At 40.9% G+C, this 20,857-nt stretch overlaps 1 protein-coding gene across 1 annotated transcript in view; it reads right to left on the reverse strand.

The window, feature by feature from the left end:
- Positions 1-20,857, reverse strand: part of SMG1 (SMG1 nonsense mediated mRNA decay associated PI3K related kinase) — a 75,675-nt gene that overhangs the window by 37,226 nt on the left and 17,592 nt on the right. Inside the window, exons 9-28 of the mRNA XM_081169304.1 lie at positions 19,437-19,534; positions 18,778-18,951; positions 17,956-18,180; positions 16,965-17,066; positions 14,819-15,088; positions 13,924-14,054; positions 13,173-13,334; positions 12,191-12,309; positions 11,205-11,292; positions 11,019-11,120; positions 10,472-10,612; positions 9,588-9,787; positions 6,589-6,785; positions 5,287-5,451; positions 4,605-4,759; positions 3,121-3,266; positions 2,775-2,976; positions 2,198-2,307; positions 1,856-2,003; positions 580-739 (exon numbers count right to left, since the gene is read on the reverse strand). Of these exons, the coding sequence (XP_081025430.1) occupies positions 580-739; positions 1,856-2,003; positions 2,198-2,307; positions 2,775-2,976; positions 3,121-3,266; positions 4,605-4,759; positions 5,287-5,451; positions 6,589-6,785; positions 9,588-9,787; positions 10,472-10,612; positions 11,019-11,120; positions 11,205-11,292; positions 12,191-12,309; positions 13,173-13,334; positions 13,924-14,054; positions 14,819-15,088; positions 16,965-17,066; positions 17,956-18,180; positions 18,778-18,951; positions 19,437-19,534 (3,095 nt within the window). The remainder of the gene's footprint in view (positions 1-579; positions 740-1,855; positions 2,004-2,197; positions 2,308-2,774; positions 2,977-3,120; positions 3,267-4,604; positions 4,760-5,286; positions 5,452-6,588; positions 6,786-9,587; positions 9,788-10,471; positions 10,613-11,018; positions 11,121-11,204; positions 11,293-12,190; positions 12,310-13,172; positions 13,335-13,923; positions 14,055-14,818; positions 15,089-16,964; positions 17,067-17,955; positions 18,181-18,777; positions 18,952-19,436; positions 19,535-20,857) is intronic.

Raw genomic sequence — 20,857 nt, forward strand, 5'->3', positions numbered from 1 at the left:
TAGGGCTTTAAGCTGCCTAAAAAGCTCTGGTTTTCCCTTACTCTTCTAATAAAAACATTCCTACACAGGTTCTTTGAACTAAATTTTTGTGTTGCATCAAATGTTAGTCCGACTCAACAGCAGATCCACTGAAATTAATATACATGAACAACTTAGGCTCATTAATTTCAGTGGGTTTCCTCTTGAGTATAATTTAGATGGATACAACTTTATATGTTTCATCCAGATGCCACAGTTCATGTGCCTTATCAGTTAATGTGGAATGTACACAAGATAAGCACAGTGGCCATTCACGACAGCACTAATAGGCAGTAACACAAATCACAATGCTAACATCAGGCTTTGTGTAATTTACACCAGCATAGGGGCAGAAAGTTGGTATTCCCTCTGAAAGTATTACTGCTGACAGTTTTGGTCCTGTTCCACATCAGCTGATGTGGAGCCACTAGCTGATGAAATTTCTCCCCTCAATGTGCCAATATATACAGTATAGCAGGGCAATCCACACATGAATGTGTGTGTCGATGCACATAAACCTGTGAATTTACCAAATGCTTGGGTTATGCAAAAGAAAAATACCTCTGAAGAAAGCTTATTTGACACTGTATTTTCCAAAGCAGATGAACAGTACAGCTGCAAGGTACTCAGTACTGGCAAAGACTGAGACACTGTCAGAGTAGCAAGTCTTAAAGGCCCAATGGCAATTCGTGAAGTCTGTTTCAAGTATTTCACAAGATTCCTGAAATAAAGATTGCATGAGATAAGAATTATTAAAGCAGTTATACTTCACAAAATAAATGTATGTACAAATCATTATGCAATGCTCTGTATTTTAAATTATGAAAGTGAGAACAAGGTGTGAAGTTCTATCTTGAGCATTAACATTCCAGTCAGATATAAATAAGCCCCATTTTCTTAACACAGTAGGCAGTGCTAATTATGCTCTCCCCTCAGAGGTACATCCTGCACCGTTATCGTACATCTTCCATCAGCACTTTGTTGTGCAAGCTTTTGGAGGGGGTAGGGTGAGATGTTTTACTTAATTCTAAGGTCCAGCTCTGAGGGCCTTCTGGCGCTTCCCTCACTGCAAGAAGTGAAATTACAGGGAACCAGGCAGAAGGCCTTTTCGGCAGTCAACCCACACTTGGAATGCCCTCCCAGCAGATGTCAAACAATATAATTTTTCATAGAGGTTTGAAGGAAGCCCTGTTTTGGGAAGATTTTAAAGTATGATGCTTCTCTTCCCTCCCCTCTTCTCCCTGGAGTGACTGGGGCAACCCAATCAAAGGGGTGGGGGATAAGAAATTTATTATTATTATTATTATTATTATTATTATTACTACTACTACTACTACTACTACTACTACTACTACTACTACAGTGGTACCTCGGGTTACAGATGCTTCAGGTTACAGACTCCGCTAACCCAGAAAGAGTACCTCGGGTTAAGAACTTTGCTTCAAGATGAGAACAGAAATTGTGCTCCGGCAGCATGGCAGCAATGGGAGGCCCCATTAGCTAGAGTGGTACCTCCGGCTAAGAACGCACCTCCAAAACGAATTAAGTTCTTAACCCGAGGTACCACTGTGCTGCTATGATGATGATGATGATGATGATGATTACTACTATTATTACTACTACTATTAGTACTACTACTACTCCGACCACCCCATTTTGATATATTGCTGCTGCACCTTTTGTAATACCGCACTTGATTTTAGATTCTGTCATTTTATATATCTTTTAATACAACTCAGCCTGGGACTGCAGTTGCCTGGGGAGGAGAGCCTATAGAAAACTCCTGTGCGCTATTCTAATTTTTGGAAGTGCTGCATTAGCATTTTGAAAGACTCACTCAGTAACGGGTTGCCATTTTTGTTCCTGTTCAATATGGTTAATAGCTGTTGCCAAACATATCGAGCTTCTCAATAATTGAACCTCAATTGCTTTCTGAAGTTCTCTTGGATCAGGAGATAGCATGTTGGGAAGAAGCTTCTTCATATCTGCAAAGGTTGACAATACATACAGATTTATCAGTAGTTGCTGGCAGATATTCTCTTTCTTTCTGTTTCTCCCCTCCCACCAACAAAACATAGAAGTAACATCACCCATGTACAAGCATGGAAATTAAAACACAGAGTTCCGAGGCTTAAAGAACTTGAGAATCTTCATGTATCTATTAGTGCTCAACTTATACCTATTTTTTCTTTGGCTCCTCCAATAAGCAGGTTGATGTCTTCCCCTGGAAGCAATTCTAGCTGTTCTGTACATTTTTCCAGCTCCCCAGATCCAAAACTGCTTAGAGACCTGCAATGAAGTTTTAATACATTTTCATATTTTATCTTATGACCATTCTAAATCAGAACAGGGAAAGCCAGATAAATTTAATATTTAATCTACCAGCAGATCCTATGTTTTGCTCACTCCAATTCCAGAGAAATTTCCAATTTTTGACAGTCTACACAGTCTACAATGTCAGATCAAAGAACAGAGGCATAAACAGCATCTTCCTACCATCTTCCTCCCAGGACTGGGCAAGCTGCATGTGGGTCAGTCAGTCAGTCTGTGTTTCTCTCTCGGGCTGCCTGCACTGGCTCCTGCTTTGAAATTGTCCAAATATCTGGTCTTCTAATTAAATAAAGCTGTGATCTGTTTTTACCTGAACTTTGAAAATCTTGCACTTCTCGCTTCCCATTTTTCCTATTCTACACCATTTACCAGGCTGACATGTATTAGTATGACAGTTTGCTATTGTAGAAGTCAATGGTACTTACTTGATATAGTTGAAATCTGCTTTTAAACTGACTGAGGCACTGCTTGTGTTTTTTTTCAGGTCGTGGACAGCATTCTGCCATTCTTGCACAGCAGACCAATCAGCAATGGAGATGTAGCATTCGCAAGCTTTGTTACCCAGGTAATTTATGACTTCAGGTGAAGAGTCACTTGGTTTAGACAGTACTGTTTTCCTCGAATCCCCTATGAAAGTAAAGATTTAGGATTGTTTCACACCTCACTCAGTCGGCAGTGGGGTACATTTGGAGGCGGAGGAAGGACAGACTCAGGCCAACAGGTGACTATCTCATATTCAAATCAATACAATCTACCTCCAGTAATACTTACCATTTACAGAGTGTCTGGGGCTGGCATTATTGCCACTGTTGGAATTGGCCAACTTCAGAACAGATTTATCAAATCCTGTGACACAGCAATCCACTCCTGTCATGGCACAAATATGTTCCTGGTACTCAACAGCAGCTTTTTCATACCTTAAAAAGATTTAGTGTCAGCTGTTAGGTATCATTTCTGTTTATACAGATACTGCATCCCTCACTAAAATGCTTTTGCTGTTGTTTCAATGAAAAAGCATACAGGTGGATGGCAGAATTAAGTATTCCCTCCCTGTTCTCATTTTCCCTATACTTCTGGGTGTCTTCTTCAGAGCAAAGGGAGACAGATTTATGAAACTAGGATAATGCTCACAGATAATTCTGTCTCTCCGTCAGTGCCACTAAGATTGGGACAGAAGACTCCTATGCCCCCCTCCTGACAATGAAAACAAGCAAGGAAGTGTGGCAACGGCAGCAGCAACTTCCTACTTTCCAAGCTGGGATTCTCTGGCAGAAAAGGCAAAGAGACAGAAGGGTATCTGAGAGGTGTGTAAGGATGATTTCATCTTTGTATGACCAGCCTCTCCCCCTCCTCTTGCTCTGATCTGTTGCCAGGCTTGGAAAAGCAGAAGCAATGCAAGAAGATATCTTGTTTATATCTCTTAAGCCTCTTGACTTTTCCTGCAGGTGCAACCCAGAGAAGGTTCTTGGCAGATGATCTTATTACACACGCAAGTTGATGTGGTAGAATATGTTCCTTCATGTACGCAGGTCCCAAGCCACACAGGCTTTTCAGAAGTAAAACACCAGCACTTTGAATTGTGTTCATAAACATACTGGAGTTACTGAAGCACCAGATTCTTAATTAATATACACAGTGCTTTTTTTCTAAAAAAAATGTTTAGGGGTATTCTCATTTTGACTCAAGAAAATTAGCATTTTATAGTTCAAATTGGGGAAAATAAATGCAGTGGTACCTCCGGTTACGAACTTAATTCGTTCCAGAGGTCCATTCGTAACCGGAAACCGTTCTTAACATGAGGCGCGCTTTCGCTAATGGTGCCTCCCGCTGCTGCCGCACAGCCGGAGCGCGACTTCTGCTCACATCCTGGGGCAAAGTTCGCAACCGGGAGCATCTACTTCCGGGTTAGCGGAGCTCGTAACCCGAAGCATTCGTAAGGAGGACGGTACGTAACACGAGGTTCCACTGTACAGTAAATGGACAAAAGTAACAAAAGTACAAAGATTCACAAAATGTTTAGGGAAAACATTCCCCCAGAAAAAAATGTGGGGGAGAGCAAATATTTCTGTATGAAGTGAGGGATGGGAAAATGATCTTACTGACCAGAGCTTTCTAGCAGGTTCTGTAAATGTTCTGTACAAGCACAGAACCCAACTGCAGGACTGCGGGGGGGGGGGGGCAGTTAATACCATTTCACTTAAATATAAAATACATACATATACTCTCAGGTAGGTTGTATGTTTGGACTAACTTACCGTCCTTCTGCTTGCTGGGCTACGGAATTAATCCAAGCAAGACTCCTCCCAACTACAGCAGATGACCAGACAGCTATTCCTTGGATTGCTTCAGGGCAATGAAGCTCACAGAGTGCTTCCACCACCATCATGATTGTTACTTCCAATTCATTCCCCTAATATTGGGATGGAGAAAACAAAGAGACTTCAATTTATAGGGTAGAGTGAAACAAGATTACACCAACCCACAAAGTCCTTTTAAACTCATTTACATGTCTGTGTATACTCTTACAACAATCTGAAGGGCAATCGTAACATTTCCCATTGCAGTAACCCATTACAAGCATCGCTTAAAATGGAGTCAATCAGCTGTAATTCAAGAATGACAAATTATTTTTCTCTGGAGCCAAGACATGTACAACTACTTGGATTTATTAGAATGTGTGGGTTTCCTTTGATGGATCATTATTTATCATTGCAAGAGATCTATTTGCCATGAATTAAAGCCTCCCTTGTTTAAAGGTAAAGGTAAAAGTAAAGGTACCCCTGACCGTTAGGTCCAGTCACGGGGATTCAAACCGCCGGCCTTCTGATCGGCAAGCCCTGGGCTCTGTGGTTTAGACCACAGCGCCACCCGCATCCTCACCCTTGTTTACTCAAGACACAATAATATTATGGAGGAAATTATATGTAAATGCAGTACCTGAGAGATATTATTGGCCTTCATTTCTGTCAGTAAATCAAAGCCATGCCTTACAGTCACGGCTGGCTGTCCAGCCAACAATCCAACCCTCATGATGGAAAGTCTAATTCGAGTTAACCAATCTTGGCAAGTCTGGCGATTGGTATAGAAGAATGTCCTGATAACCTTCATAAGCAGAAACAGAGAGAAAAAAACAACTTGTTTTTACAGTATTTCTTCCGCACTCTGAAAAATTATTTGCATCAAGTCTTATCAATTTTTCAAGTCTCATAGTGAAATTAGCAGGCCTTAATAATCATTCAATTTATTTCAATGGGTCTATTCTGAGCAGATATTAGTTTGATACCACCCAGAATTATTAGAAAAATTAAATGTTTATATCTATTTGATACAGCTGCAACAGCCATCATCCTAGTAATTCAAGGATTTAAAGACAGTTGCAAAAGGTAGAGTAAGAAGCAACTGACAAGCTGCAAGAGGATGTGTTTTGTTCCTGGGAAAAGCAGGGAAGAAACTGGGGAAGAACCAGTGAAAGGCACACCTAGCATACAAAGATCAAGTCACAGAATCCTTGTCTGTACACTGGACAGTCCTAGAAGATAACCAAGCCTGGATGCCTCCTTCCCACCAAAGTACAGTTTCAAGTAAACACATCAACTCCAATTTACTTAAGAACTGTACAGCTGCTATGAAGCACTGCTGCTACATATGATGTTCTTTAATGAGAAATGTTTGGGAAAGCTACACCTGGGCTTGGGATGCTCGGCTCTGAGCACAGAAAGGGGAACTATCTGTAAGACAGGTATCTGCCACCTATGCCTTCATCTGCTCAGGTGAAGCGATGAGCAGTTCTGGTCAAAGTGACATATGCTGCTTTGTATATAAATAATGTATGTACATTTGCATGGGTGCATACAAGTCATCTCCTTGTTGCAGCATCCGTTACACATCTTGTAAAGGCTAGGAGATCTTGTAGGCTGCTTTGCTGTAAGTCTACATCTTGCTTAATAAAGCATTAGAACTGATCACTCTGGTTTTGACATCCTTCTTTGGTATCCCTGCACCCAACCACTCCCATGAGCCTTCTTTTGGGCCTGTGGTTCAGAACACAGTACTTGTGCATTACAGGTTACAATTCAAACAGGAACCCAAAGAGAACACGTAGGCTGCAAAGAAGGCTGGCTCATTCACATAGTGCTAAACCACAGTTTACTGTTACATCCAAACAAGGTCTATGGATATGTTCCACAACAATCTGAAGACCCAGTGCAAGGTACTGCAATTATGTTACTGAACACAAACCTTGGGTGGAGATGTGAGTGCATTAGCACATCCTTCATAGGCATTGTACATCAGTTTCTCCAAATTCTCCAAGTACTGCAGAAGCAGAACCAGTCTCAGCTGGTTACTACTATGACCTTCATCATTGTCTGCTGTAGTCCACTGGCTGACATCTTGTTCTGGGTTTAAGGTGTGGGCTGCAAGACTTCTAATGATGCCTGGAAACATCCATTCAGAACATTTCAAGGTACAGGATATGAAAATGATGTTTTCAAACCAAAACTATGATTTCCAAAAAGGAGCTCTGATCACTTACCATGAATGGACCTTCCAGGTTGGCATATGGATACATTCATGAGATGGGTTGTGCCCTATAATTCGCTTAAGGCAAGGACATGTGATTGATTGAACTGTTGGAGGTCTCCCTCTGGGTCCTCCTCCAGTTCCATCTGTGGCCAAACTAAATGGAGAAAGTTCAGACTACAGAGAACAAGAAAACATAATCCCCACAATCCCTTTCCCTACAAGGGGATGGAAATCAGGTTGGGGACCGAGAAGGGCATGTATCTGAGTGAGGAAAATGAAATAGACTAGAGTGAAGAGGTGGGAAATGAGTCAATACGAAACAGCCACTGGAAACACCCCTAACCTCCCAAAGTGCTGCTGTGGATGTATCACTATGCCAACCTAGAAGACCCATTCACAGTAAGCAAGCAATGTTCCCTTCTCAGGTTGGCATGAGATACATTTAGACAATGGTACAATCTACCAAAAAAATCATAACCAACAGTGGGGAACAGATTTTATAAAAGGTGGTCATTCCAGCTAGGCAGGATGTTCCGTAGGACACATCTAGACAAAACGAGGGCAAGACCTAATAATAATATAATAATAATTTTATTATTTATACCCCACCCATTTGGCTGGGTTTCCCTAGCCACTCTGGGCGGCTTACAGTATATCTAAAAATTTAATCAAAACATCAAGTTAAAAATCTCTCAATACAGGGCTGCCTCCAGATGTCTTCTAAAAGTTGTGTAATTCTTTGTCTCCTTGACATCTGAAGAGGAGGGTGCCACTACTGAGAAGGCCCTCTGCCTGGTTCCCTGTAACTTCACTTTTTGCAGTGAGGGAACCACCAGAAGACCTTCTGAGGAGGACTTGAGTGTCCGGGCTAAGCGATGGGGGTGGAGACGCTCCTTCAGGTATACTGGGCCAAGGCCGTTTATGGCTTTAAAGGTCAGCACCAACACTCTGCATTGTTCACTTTAGGTACAAATGAAGGGTCAGTCCAATGCTGTCCTCCTGGAAAATGTGTATTTGAAGACAAGAATGCACTGAGATAGGGTGAATAGGACACGGCCTGAAGAATGGTGTTGAGATGCCATGCTAGAAAGTGATACACCACTCAGAGGTCTCATTAGTGACCCCCCTCCACCCTAGAAGTGCTGTACATGTGGATGCAAACAGGGGGGTTTGCCATTAGATCATTGTTAAGACATAGGAGAGGGTACTAGTTTGGTATATAAGGGCATCTGGTAAGAGGCCTTGGTCGAGACCAACTTGATGGAAGTATACAAGTCCTTTAATGCCAGGACACAGGGCAACAATGCTTTTTTCTCCTTGCTCATCTGCAAAAGGCTATTCAAGCAGCCTCATAGATTCAGAGGACAGCCTATGAAATGCAAGGATGGTGAGGTAATGAGGTGAGCTGATGAGGTAGCTCCACTCAATGTCCATATGGCTAGGTCGACCCAGGCAGTATTGGTCCCCAGGAGATAATACTCAGTCTGAGCAGCAGGAACCACAAGTCTAAGTGGAGGAGGTCCAGAAACCAAAGTGATAGGGTTGGGGAAGTGCAATAAGGAGGACTTGGGCCACTCAGGAACTCTAGACAGGAGAAGGATTGAAATAAAATTGAACAGACCACCCTGGTGCCAAGGAGCTGTAAGGGAATCTATAGCCTCTGCTCTGAAATCTGAAACTGGGGGCAGGGGGAGACAGAGGCTCCACACTGACCAGCGTGGTGAAGAGGTCTAGGAGGGTGAGTCCATGGTCGACTGAAGTAGCTTAAAGGTGGAGCTGCTGAGGACCCACTTTCACAGCTGGAACCAAGCTCTGCTCTGGAAGCCTGCTGTGCAGTTGAGCCCATCCTTAATTTGCTGGAACGTCAGCAAGAGAAAATACTTCTCAGCTCAGAAAAGGAGTGCTCAGGTTCTGTGTTAGAAGGACCTGGTTCTGTCCATTCTAATGGACTTTCATCATGGCACTGTCTGTGAAGACTAGGAGATGTTTCAGAATAATCAGTGAGGATCACCAGGCACTGGTGGCCTACTGAGTTTTTTTAGGTTTGGAAGACTTCTTTTCAGTTGGAGTAAGGCCCAGCAGTGAAGGAATAAGCAAGGGAAAGCACAGGTAAGGATTAGGGGAAATATATATTCTTTTTCTAAGAAAACAGGAGGCACAACTAAGATAAACAGAATCTTAATGGAACGAAGAGGTTTGAAAAAATATAGAAAGGAAAAGAAAGGAACAGAGAAAGTTGAGAAAGGAAGACCTTGTCTGCTTTAGACAAAAGCAGAACCGGAGGGAAAAGGTGTCCTTCCAACGGCTCAATCACATGTTCTTGCTTTTTTCCATTCAACAACATTTATGAACTGTACTGCTTACTGAAAGCCTCTAAGCCATTTCCAAAGAACACTGGGGAGAATCACAGGACACAACTCACCCCATGCCAACCTGAGAATAACTCTTCAAGAAAGCATCACAAATAACCTACATCAAACATTTTAATTAACACCATAATTGATGCAAATATGTTGTGACATTCAATCTCAATTCAATGAACATTCAAATTAATGAAAGTCACCTACAGAACCAAAATGACAATATGCAGCTAAACACAAATCAACACTTTTTCTCCAAATACATTTTAACTTTTTAATGGAAGAAATGCTATATCACGATTTTAAAACTTTAAAAAAAATCTTCCAAAAAATATACAAGCTCTTTAAGATTACCTTCAATTGTTTGGAATGTATCTTGAGCTCTGCCTAGTGGAGTCCTTAACTTTGAAAGGACAGTAAATTGTGCTGCTTCCCAGATAGCCCACTGCCAAAGAACAGCCTCAGTTTTCAATAAATTGCGGGGAATATTTGATTGGTCACGTTTATCCAGTCTCTGGCAACTGTAAAATAACCTTTCAAGCCAGCTTTCTTTCCTGAAATAAAATCAGGTATTAAGACAAACATGTAACTCATAATATTTGCATTTATGTATATCCACTTGGACCCAAGGGAGAAGGAGTATGCAAGACACATGGTACAGCAGCGATAGTCTCTATGATGAAGCTGCTTTTCCTGAATGATTATTGTCATATAAAAAAAATAAATGGGTGACATCCAAGGAGCAGATGCCCACTAATGCAATTGGACTTTTCCTTCCTCTCTTCCTCCTCCTCCTCCAAATCTGCTCTCTGGGGGGCCCTCCAACTGCCTTGGGGGGAAGTGCTTGGGTGGAGAGGGAAGCCCCATTGCATGAGCAGACAGACACTGTTAGATGTCTCCTGCTATCAAGATTTTGCTTAAAAGGTGAATGCATACATCCAACATTAAAAGCTGTCTTCTACACCATACTAAAGGACCAGTCATTTAGGTGTCTTCAACATGGATTTAGTTCTAAAGAAAATTAAAAGCAGCTAAGCAAACGAATTGTGAATGCAAATCTATTGAAGCAATAGATATTGTGCAATAAACTGGTTGGTGGATTACTTAACGTAGAGACAAATTTACAAATCTCTTGGCAGCTGGGTTGCTGGAAGCAAAACACAGATCTTTTTTTCAACAGAAAAAAATACAAATATCTTAAAAAATACTTATCCTTTATAATACAAACACGGACTTACCCGGTTCTGTGAGAACTCCCATACAAGATGAAACTAATGATATCAGAAAAGTCTTGTGGGTGAAATGTATTGCTTGGAGCTTTGCTCATATGACTTCTTATAGCCAGAGAGATTTCTTGTATTTCTGTGTGTTGGTTGTTACTGCAAATACAGAAACTCATTACTTTTTGTTGTTGTTTTTTAAAAAATTAATTGCAAAACAGTTTACATAAAACAGCATAGACAAAAAAAAAGAACAGTATACAATATATATGCAATAGATATAACAGGAAGTACGTATAGGCAAAGAATATGTAGAAAGCACAATAAGGTGAATTGGAAGCCAAAAGTGTGTGTGAAGTTAGAAGATTTGTTGTTAGCGTGTGTGTAGTTGCTATTGACGTACAGAAACTCATTACTTTTTGTGACGCTTTCACCCTTGGTGCACTTGTCCCTACTTTCTCCGTTCACAAGTAGCTACAAGTAGAGACTACAATATAGATCTAACTAAAACTAGATTAACACACCCAGTACCCTCGTTCCAAAAATTCAATGCATACACACTTACCTTAGTACTACATCTAAAGGAATAGACTTCAACAGTTTTCCAAAAGCTTGCCTTATACGAGCCCCGCTGTGGACTAGCTGAACACGGCATACATCAACACATCTGCATCAGATAAATAAATACAATAAGGACTGCATACAAATTTGAACATTATTATTTGTCCTGGAAACAAAATTAACAACGTACCTCTGCAACAGATCATCTGGTAGAGACGGTGACAAAGCATGGAGGCTGCTGCATGCCTGAAGACAAATATTTACATCTTCCAGAAGAGCTATGTATTGGGTAAAAAGGAGACAGTATTAATTTTTTTTAATCATGTAACTTAGGCTATCACTATATTTAATTCACACGATCTAACAACAATTCTATTTGTTTTTCTAAAAATCAAGATCAAATATTATACGTCACTCCCTGTCCTTAATTTCACACACCAATGCTAATAGAATTTCCAGTATAGGCCTATTACACCAGGAGCTATAAAAGCCACTGAAAATAAAAGTAATGATGTGCATCATTAACATAATTTCGTTCCGGAGTGTGAGTCATGTAGTGTCATCCATGCTGACATTTTCCCATGCTGACATTTTCTTCTTAGAATTTATGTTCATGCCATGTCACAAACAGCTTCTGCAACAAAGTGAAGTTTGTTGTGCAGTTCGGAGGAGAGTGTACAGTTAAAAAAAAAAGCATCATGATCCCTTAGGCTCATGACATGAGTTCCGAAATTCATTGGATTTTTTGTTCCCCTTTTCTTCATGTAGAAATTTAATTGCTCTACATACAGCACAATAATCCAACGCACTGTCGGATTACTTATCCTTTTAGAGCCATGTGAAGCATCAAGTTCTCACTACCATGCCCAGTCAATTCTACAGCTTGGGTCACTTCATGCAAGGGCATTTAACTAACCAAGACTCCTGTGTGGTACCCTAAAAACTTAACCAAAGCACCGAAGCATAATAAAATGTATTAGTCTTTAAGATGTCTTTACTGGTTTTGCCAAAACAGACTAAGATGGCTACACCTCCGGAATTTGCCATTTAGCAAATGAATTTTAGGCTGGACTGGAAAAATGGTTGACTATGGGTTTAGCCAAAGCATGAACAACAGAATTGGAAGGACTTGACTTTACCCATTTCTTATGCTAAGCGGAATAATAAACCACTTACTGTTTGCCAGGAGTCCCTTGCAGAACTTATGAAAAGATGGGAGGGAGAACAGTGGTGCATATGTCTCTGATTTTTTCATTAGGACAGCCACTTCCAAAGCCCATGTCATCAGTAGTTTCCTAGAGATACATTATAGAACAGTTAGTCTAGATAATTACAAATTAACATTTCTAATCCTGTTGGGCTCGATCTAGGCTTGTTATGAAAGGAGTTCTGCTCCCACTGGAGGGGAAGGAGATTTTCACATTTTCTTCCCTCCCCCCCCCACCCCGGTCCCCCCCCCCTATGTTCAATTGCAATACCCTCCCCCCCCTAGCAGCATGTGAGGTGGCAGAGCTACAAAGGGAAAGAGGAACCTCTCCCTACCCACTTCCGCTGGATCTCAGTCCATTCCATAAATTGAAGGGGTCTGTATGTTTATGGAAGGACAAGTCTGGATCCAACTCTAAGATGACACACAGAACACAAGGTTTGAGTGACCTGGTACATACATATCAGACATATCCACTTCACTAGTAATGCAAGAAACGTTTATCTAATTTTATCACTGGAGAACTGAGTAGAATGCATGTTACCTACAAAGTAAGGCTGCAGTTTTTAACCCATTTGTATACTGCTGAATCATATAAACCTCTAAAAGCGGTTTACATAAAATATGAACACATAGTAGGGAGTAAGCTCCACTGAAAACATCTGGACTTGCTTCTGAGTAAACAGGCAGAGTAAAACTGCACATGTGGAATGTACTAGACAAAATTGGCTGTTTTAGAGTTGCTTTGGAGTAGTTAGGCATACTGTGTAACTTTTTTTTTTAAGAAATTGCTTTCTGGCAAGGCATAACTAATTCCACAAACTGTTATGAGAAACATAAATGCATCACGTTCCCTCATTTTTATGTATAAATATACTGCTGGTGTTTAATTAGTACCAATCATTCTGTCAGAGACACGTCTTCTTTGGACGGGGAGAAAGCACTAGTTACCTGGTATCATGCGTAAGGTTATCCTTCTTAAGTAAAAGTCCCAGGAGATTTAGTATTATGGAGAAATGTTTCTTCGTAGCTGTAGTTACAGTGCTAATAACAGCCCCATCAAACAAGGAAGGAGAGGAAGAGCTGAGGCTGCTAGATATGAAATGGTCGTGCCTGGAGATCAACACAAAGTTCAATGTTTACTATCTGGTGACCACACACAGGATTAACACCACATGTTGCTGCAGCTTCATAATGTTAAAAAAACCCAACCCACCCTGCTTCACTGCCTCCTAGAATCGCTTCTCATTCAGGCTTGCCAATCTAGGGTTTTCTTGCAACTAGAAAAAGTTTTTAATCCCAGTAACCCAATCCTCTCACTTCTCTTTCTCTCTTAAAGAGACTCACTAGGAACACTCCATACTGCCCATTTTACTCTGTTGCTTTCTGATTTTTTTTAGCATTTTAAGAAATTACCTCAGCCAAGAGCAGAGGTTTCACTATCACTCATGAAAACAAAAAAGTACAATACAACAGATATCTTCTAACACAGCCATCATTATCTGACTGTGGTTTATGAGGGGATGCCCATTAAAATGAATGGAGATTGTACAATAGCACCTACTGTGTTGCACACAGTACACTGATAAGGTATTAACAATACCTTCCATTGTTCAACTAAAACAACCAAGTGCATTTGGTCCCCGAACTGATATATCGCTGCTATTTTATCATTTACATTATGGAATGAATGCCTTCACACCTGGTGCAATGTGAATAGAGGGTGTAGAGCACTGCATACTGGACTGCAGGAAAGTGAACTGCTATGTCACCATGCGCAACCATCAAATTCTTGCTCAGCAATGCAAACACTGTTGGAGATAGAGCCCACATCTGCCAAAGCAAGCAACAGTAAAGAACAAAGTATTTATGAAAATTACATTGCTGTCAGTACTATATTCATTTAGTTTTTGTTTTGTTTTGTTTTGAAAAAGCATGATTATGTCTTCTCACAACTGCTACCTAATCACAAAACTAGAAGTAAACTAACATTTGAGCAACAACGAGAAGTTTTCTTGTAAAGTGTGATGCAAGAACAAAAGGGGATGGGACAGGAGATACTGGACATTTTCCACAACTGAAATCACCATAAAGTGATCTTAAAGAGCCAAGTGACTTCAGCTAGTGTTTGAACTCTCTCTTCATATGTGGCATTGAGAGGAAAAACAGAAAATGTGTTCCCCACTGTGTACTGACATACGACCCTGTGTTGCAGCTAATAAAGCAAAGATAATGTCTACTTTAATTAGTTACAGTGACTATGGGGAACCTCTGGCCCTCCTGATGATGCTGAAATAAAACTCCCATAATCCCTGACCACTGGCCATGATTGCTAGGGCTGATGGAAATTGTAGTTCAGCAGCATCTGGCTGGGCTAAGGTTTCCTACAGCAGAGTTAAGTTGATTGTTAAACCATTCTAACCCAGGAAGAACTTCCCACCCAAGTAAAAATGTGTGGCTGTCCTTCAATGTAGCAAAGTGAATGACATGACAATATATATGATGCTATACCAGATTTTAAATTTTAAACAGCCACTAAGATGTAAGCACTTAGCAATATAATTGCCATTCATATTTACACTGTAGAACATACTCACTCCAATCAATGAGTTTTTTGCATTTCCTATTGTAGTCAGAGCACTAAGGTCGAATATAACAACAAATTTTGCATTCGCTACATCGAAAACATGGTTCTTGAAAGCATCGTGTTGGATTTCAGAACAAGCCTCTGGAAGCTGCAGACTGCAAAGAAGACTGTTCAAGGCACATGCCATTTCCCCAAGAATCAACCTGTAGGCTGTTTCCAAAACCGGAATGTTCTTTAAGCTTAGTACTGCTTGATACACTGCATGTGCTGCTGCAACCACCTTGAGAAACAAGAGAAAATCAGCATGTCACAAAGGTTTGGAGCTGCATATTACACATTACCTATAGCTTGCCCACTCTTCACAATCATTAACACAGTTGAAGGTTATGGTACTGGGACACAGGTGGGGCTGTGGGTTAAACCACAGAGCCTAGGACTTGCCAATCAGAAGGTTGGCGGTTCGAATCCCCATGACGGGGTGAGCTCCCGTTGCTCAGTCCCTGCTCCTGCCAACCTAGCAGTTCAAAAACACGTCAAAGTGCAAGTAGATAAATAGGTACCACTCCGGTGGGAAGGTAAACGGCATTTCTGTGCGCTGCTCTGGTTCGCCAGAAGCGGCTTAGTCATGCTGGCCACATGACCCGGAAGCTGTACGCCAGCTCCCTCGGCCAATAAAGCGAGATGAGTGCCGCAACCCGAGTCGGCCACGACTCGACCTAATGGTCAGGGGTCCCTTTACCTTTACCTTTAGTACTGGTATAAAATAAATCTGGCATTTTAGTCTATTCTTAAACTTTATCTTACTTGCCTCTAATTTTATAATAGTTGATTGTTTTTACTGTACTGTTCTTTGTGGCATGTTTTAATTTTTATCCATGCCCACTGTATGCTGCTCTTGGCATCAGCATGGATGAAGGGTGGTTTAGCAGTGGTTTTTTAACAAATAAAATAGTAATAAACAAAATATGTTTCCTTAGAACAACCACAATTACTATAATCACAGCTGAAAGTCTTTGTTATTGGAAGTGAATGCCCACACTGCAGTTATAACATGCACTGCCGAAAGGCATAAAGATTTAGAACAACATCCAATTAACTCAGAGCACGCCCCCTGAAGCAAGTGGACTTAAGTTCATCGATTTCAGTGTGCCTACTCTGCGTATGGCTAAAGTTGGATATCACCCTTATGTAAAACCCTTGATAAGCGATCATGGATGGAAATATTTATTTATTCAACTCATAAAATTTATACACAGCTTGATTGTAAGAAATAAATCCTCAAAGTGGTTTACAAAAAAAATAAAACAGTGAAATCAAGAAAAAAATCACAACTATACTTTAAAACATACAAAAGTTAAAGTACTAAAACATTATTTATTTACTTCATAAAATTTGTTCATGGTTTATATGGGACTGATTCATAGCCTCATTAACGAGAAGGCTCACCAACTGCCTGTGGACCATGACAAGAGTGTCAATTATGGGTTGTATCCAATTTTATGCAAAAAGGCAGCCAGTCTTTTCGATAACCTCTTCAGCGCTGCAACCCATCACCACCCTCACCCCAAAAAGCCTCTCCAGAGAGTAAGGGGAGAGCTATCAAATGATGCAAGCTGTGTGTTATAGAGATGCAGAGGGAGGGGACGAGTAGTGTCATTCATATCTAGCACAGAAACAATCAAATAAAATCAAGATCAAACAAAAATGTTTTCCATCCTCCTAAAAATAAAAAGTTGTTTCACCCAAAGCGTGCTCCAAGCATATTGTGGCCTTTGTACAAAACTCCTGTAAGAGCCTTGTCAAGTACAGCAGCTCAATATGCCAAGCATACTCTAGAGTTGCTTGTCTGCCTTCGTTTCTCATTCTCTTAGCACTTGGTTCCTTAAGTCCACTCCTGTTTCTAGGCACAACAGCCTCCAGAGATGGAGCAACGGCCAGTTATGGTTGTCAATTCGAGCAGCACTGCAAACTAATTGGGCATGATGCATGAATTGAGCTACTAACCATGCAGAACAGCTTATTCACACTGAGTCAGTTGTAAAATTAAAGGGTGTGTACATATGTGCTTTCTTTTAATTTAGAAATTAACATCAAAATGCAAAATCTAAAAGTGCATCTAAGCAATTGTGGCATGAATGTAACCATTTATTGCTTACCTCTTTTTCCTTATGGTAGCGGAGTACAAGCAATTTTGATTCCGGTATAAACAATTTCTCTATAAATGATGATGGAAGCTTTGTATTTATTTGTTCAACAATCTGGACAGAGAAGAAGACTTGTCATTATACTTTTACTTGTCAAATCTTCACTTTAAGTCAAATACATATTTTGAAAAACATTGATAGCTTGCTGAGATATTTAGCCAATGGCAATTTTAGATTTCTTCTTTCCACTGGCAACTTAGAAAGGTACACAGGATGTTTATTGTGAAGGTGGTTTCTCTCTTGCAGTGAACAAGACATCCAAAAGCAAATGGCTTAAATCCTCCCTCCACCAAGGAGAAGCAAGGAATCATACTAAGCTTTAGTATCTGTTCTGCCCAGAGTGCCACACCTATGACAGACAAAAGAAATCTGAGGCATACCAGAAGTGCAGCTTCAGACAGGAAGGAACCACCAGAATTAAAGAGCCCCATAGGCACCTACCCATCCCCTAAAGAGCCACGGGTAGCTACAAAAGCTTAGTCACATGATTCCTTGCCTATCAGGAGGACTTAAGCCATTCGTTAATGAATGCTGCCTGGGTAGGTAAAGGATATGGAATGATATAATCCCACAATGGCTGCTAGCACCAGAGCCAATATTTAGAACAAACATCAACATTTTGGCAAGCAGAAATTGTAAGCTTTTAAAAATACAAACATAAGAAGTGATCCCATAATTTACAAAGTACTTAAATCCTTAAAATGCTATTAAACCCTTCCTATCCCTCCAAACATCTCTATCAGGTAAATCACCTTTCTCCTCATTTAAAGATGGAGAAGTGGGGCTGGAAAAGCAGTGATTTGCTCAAGGCCATAAAATTATTATAGATACCAAGATCAAGCTAGAGAATGGTCTCCCTGTACACTCACTCATAATCTTAAATTGTCAAATGAACAAACAAAAACCTATGATTAAAGTGAGATATTATGAGAACTGTATGTACCAGCATCAGTAAGTTCAACACCGAGATGATATAATCAGTACCACAAGTCTGACAATTTTCCAGCTGATCCAATCCATAAGTGATGACCATGTCACAGTGTATAGCCATACTGGGATCCAGACTACCAAGCAGGACACCAACACACTCATTGGCAGCTGTCAATACAGCCTCAGAAAAGAAGACTTGGTTTGCTGCTGTCACACACCTCATTACTCTGTACAAAACCTGAAAACAGAGGGAAAAGAGATACAATTAACTGAAAGATGAGTGCTGTCAAGTTCCTCTGAGGGTAAAACTGCACAACCATCTGGAGTCATTCCGGCCACACGCTTTCACTAGAAAATACTAATAACCACTACTGCACATCAAAATGGAAAATGATTTTAAAGTCTGGTGGCATAAGTACAGACAGCACACAGGGAACAATGCAAAAGTTAAGCACAACTGCATCTTCCAGAGGTTTAAACAGAAAAGATATAAGCACATCCTCATCCCACTGAAAGAAACAGGGGTTGAAGATGGTTAATTTTGGCTGGAATGTGTCCCACAGAGGTATTCTGCGTAGGTCCTTTTCTGCTGATTGAAACTAAAGTATGGAACAGTGAGTTTTAATCCAGTGACATCTGATGCTCTGGAATTACACACCTGTGGTGCAGGCATGTTCCCAACAGAAAGGTTGGGGAGGAAGCACCCAGTATGTCAACCGATGGGTGACAACAATTAAGGAGAAGAGGCAACAAGCTTATCAGATTCCTGTTCAGTTTGGGGTTCACTGCCACAAAGGGTTTTTAGGTATGCAACATGAAAGACAGGAAGCCTTACATCGGTTACGTATGCTTCAGTAATTGGTGGCCCTCTAATGGGACTGAATCGTTCTCCAATACTCCTCACCACGGTACTGAAAACTCGAAGTAGTGCTGCCAGTTTGGGCAGTGAAACACTAGGAGGAGGAATATCTTCATCTACCGATTCTCCAGAAGCCACGTGGCCAAGGTCCTACATGAAGAAATGTAATTAGCATATACCCAATGCAAATTCACAACTGCAAGCTATGTATATTCTAACCCCACAGTGCAACATACTGTAGCTCTATGCTAACATAAGCATATTCCAGAAGGTACAGTTAGTGCAGAATTTGGCAGCTATGATGCTTAGCTGTTAAATCTTAAGACCTTCAAAAATGGCCTTGCTTCTACTATCTTTGGTCGGCTGACTGATGATTTTTTTGGAAGTAGGCCTTCACTATGGTAGCACCAACCCTCTAGAACACCATCTCTTGCAATATAGGAGACGCTGAAAATGAGCTTTGAGTGAAAACTGAAGATTCATATGTTCAGACAGGTTTCCCTGACCCTTACAATGCTTTTAAAGTGTGCTAATCTATTCTGCCTATTGTTTATATGCAAGGGAAGGCACAATATCCAACAATACCCAATATCCTGCTCCTTTGTAAACACTTATCAAGACCAACATTTTATTACCTCAGCATACGCTTCCATATCCTCTAGAAACTGACCAAGAAGTGTGGTAGAAAATGCAAGGTCAGCTACCCAAAATGGTTCGAGGCTCTGTAACCACCCTGTACAAAGTGCCAAACCAATAAAAACAAAGTTATGATCAAAAGTACACTTGATTTACTCAGAAACAAAGTCAACTCAAAGTGAAGTGTACACACAACAAACAACCAGCTCTAATAAATCCTACACAGTGGTAATTTTATAACATCAGTTACATTTATCAGGAAAATCAAAAACAGAGCAAGATGACTCATTTAGAAGAATGCATAAGCCAGGCATAGTCAACAGAGAACATTTGTGGCCAAATTCTACCTAATGAAAGCCACACCCATACCATAAACTTATAAAGCATATTGCTTTCCCCGAAAGAATCCTGTGAACTATAGTTTGTTGAAAATGCTATTAATTGTAGCTCTGTGATGGATAAACTTAAGGCTCCCGGGATTCCTTGGGCGAAGCCACATGCTTCAAAGCCATGGTGTGGATGTGACTCAATATTGGGAAATTAAATAAAGTATCTTTCATTTCATAATTAGTTAAAAAGAACTTTACAGAATTGAATGAGGTTGCCAGGTAACTATATTCTGAAAGAAAGGAGATTCTGTAGCAGGGTGTCAGGGACAGGCAGGAGTCTGAGGGGTGGGCAGAGGAGGCGGGGTGGGGGCAGGAAGATGATCCAGGGGAAGGGAGCCAGCAATTTGGGAGGGGGGAGCCAGGGGAAGGAAGAAGAGAGAAAGTACGGGCAGTCAGAGACAAGAGGAGAGGAAAGAGTTGCAGGAAGGTGCATAGGTGGAAGTGACAGTCCCAGAGAGAGCTGGGCTGTTAGAATCTCCTCTGTCCCCTCCACCACTGTCTCCATGGACAAGAATAGGCTTACAGCAACAGAAGTAGCTAAGGCTGCTGTGCCTTAGAAGCTGGTGTAATCAAGTGCTTTGCCAATAAAAAACTAAACTTTCAAACACTGGTCTTCATTAGGGCTGGGTATTATCGGGACATGGGGCATCTGCAATAAGGGACACAACATACAACACTGAAGAAATTCGGATTAAGGAAGGAAGGCTTTATCAGAATCCAGCATTCCATTAAAAGAGGAAAGTCTACTGAGGGAGCTGCACAATTACTGACACATAGCAACTTTATGGTCTTATGGGGTGGGGGTGTATATTACTAAAAAATAGGAAAAGATTGGCCACTACTTCAGAGAGGTCTCCACAAAACTACATCCTCAATGAAATGAACAGCAACAAAAAAGCAAAATAGTTGCAACATGAATATGCCCTATATGTGAAATGTGGGTGGGAGAGAGGGCAGGAAGCTTTCTCATATGCAATTGTTGGAGGGGGGGGGGAACACTTGCAATATGAAATGCTCATGTTCACGGTTCC

Source organism: Podarcis bocagei, assembly GCF_964188305.1.
Source record: "Podarcis bocagei genome assembly, chromosome: 14".
Lineage (NCBI taxonomy): Eukaryota > Metazoa > Chordata > Lepidosauria > Squamata > Lacertidae > Podarcis > Podarcis bocagei.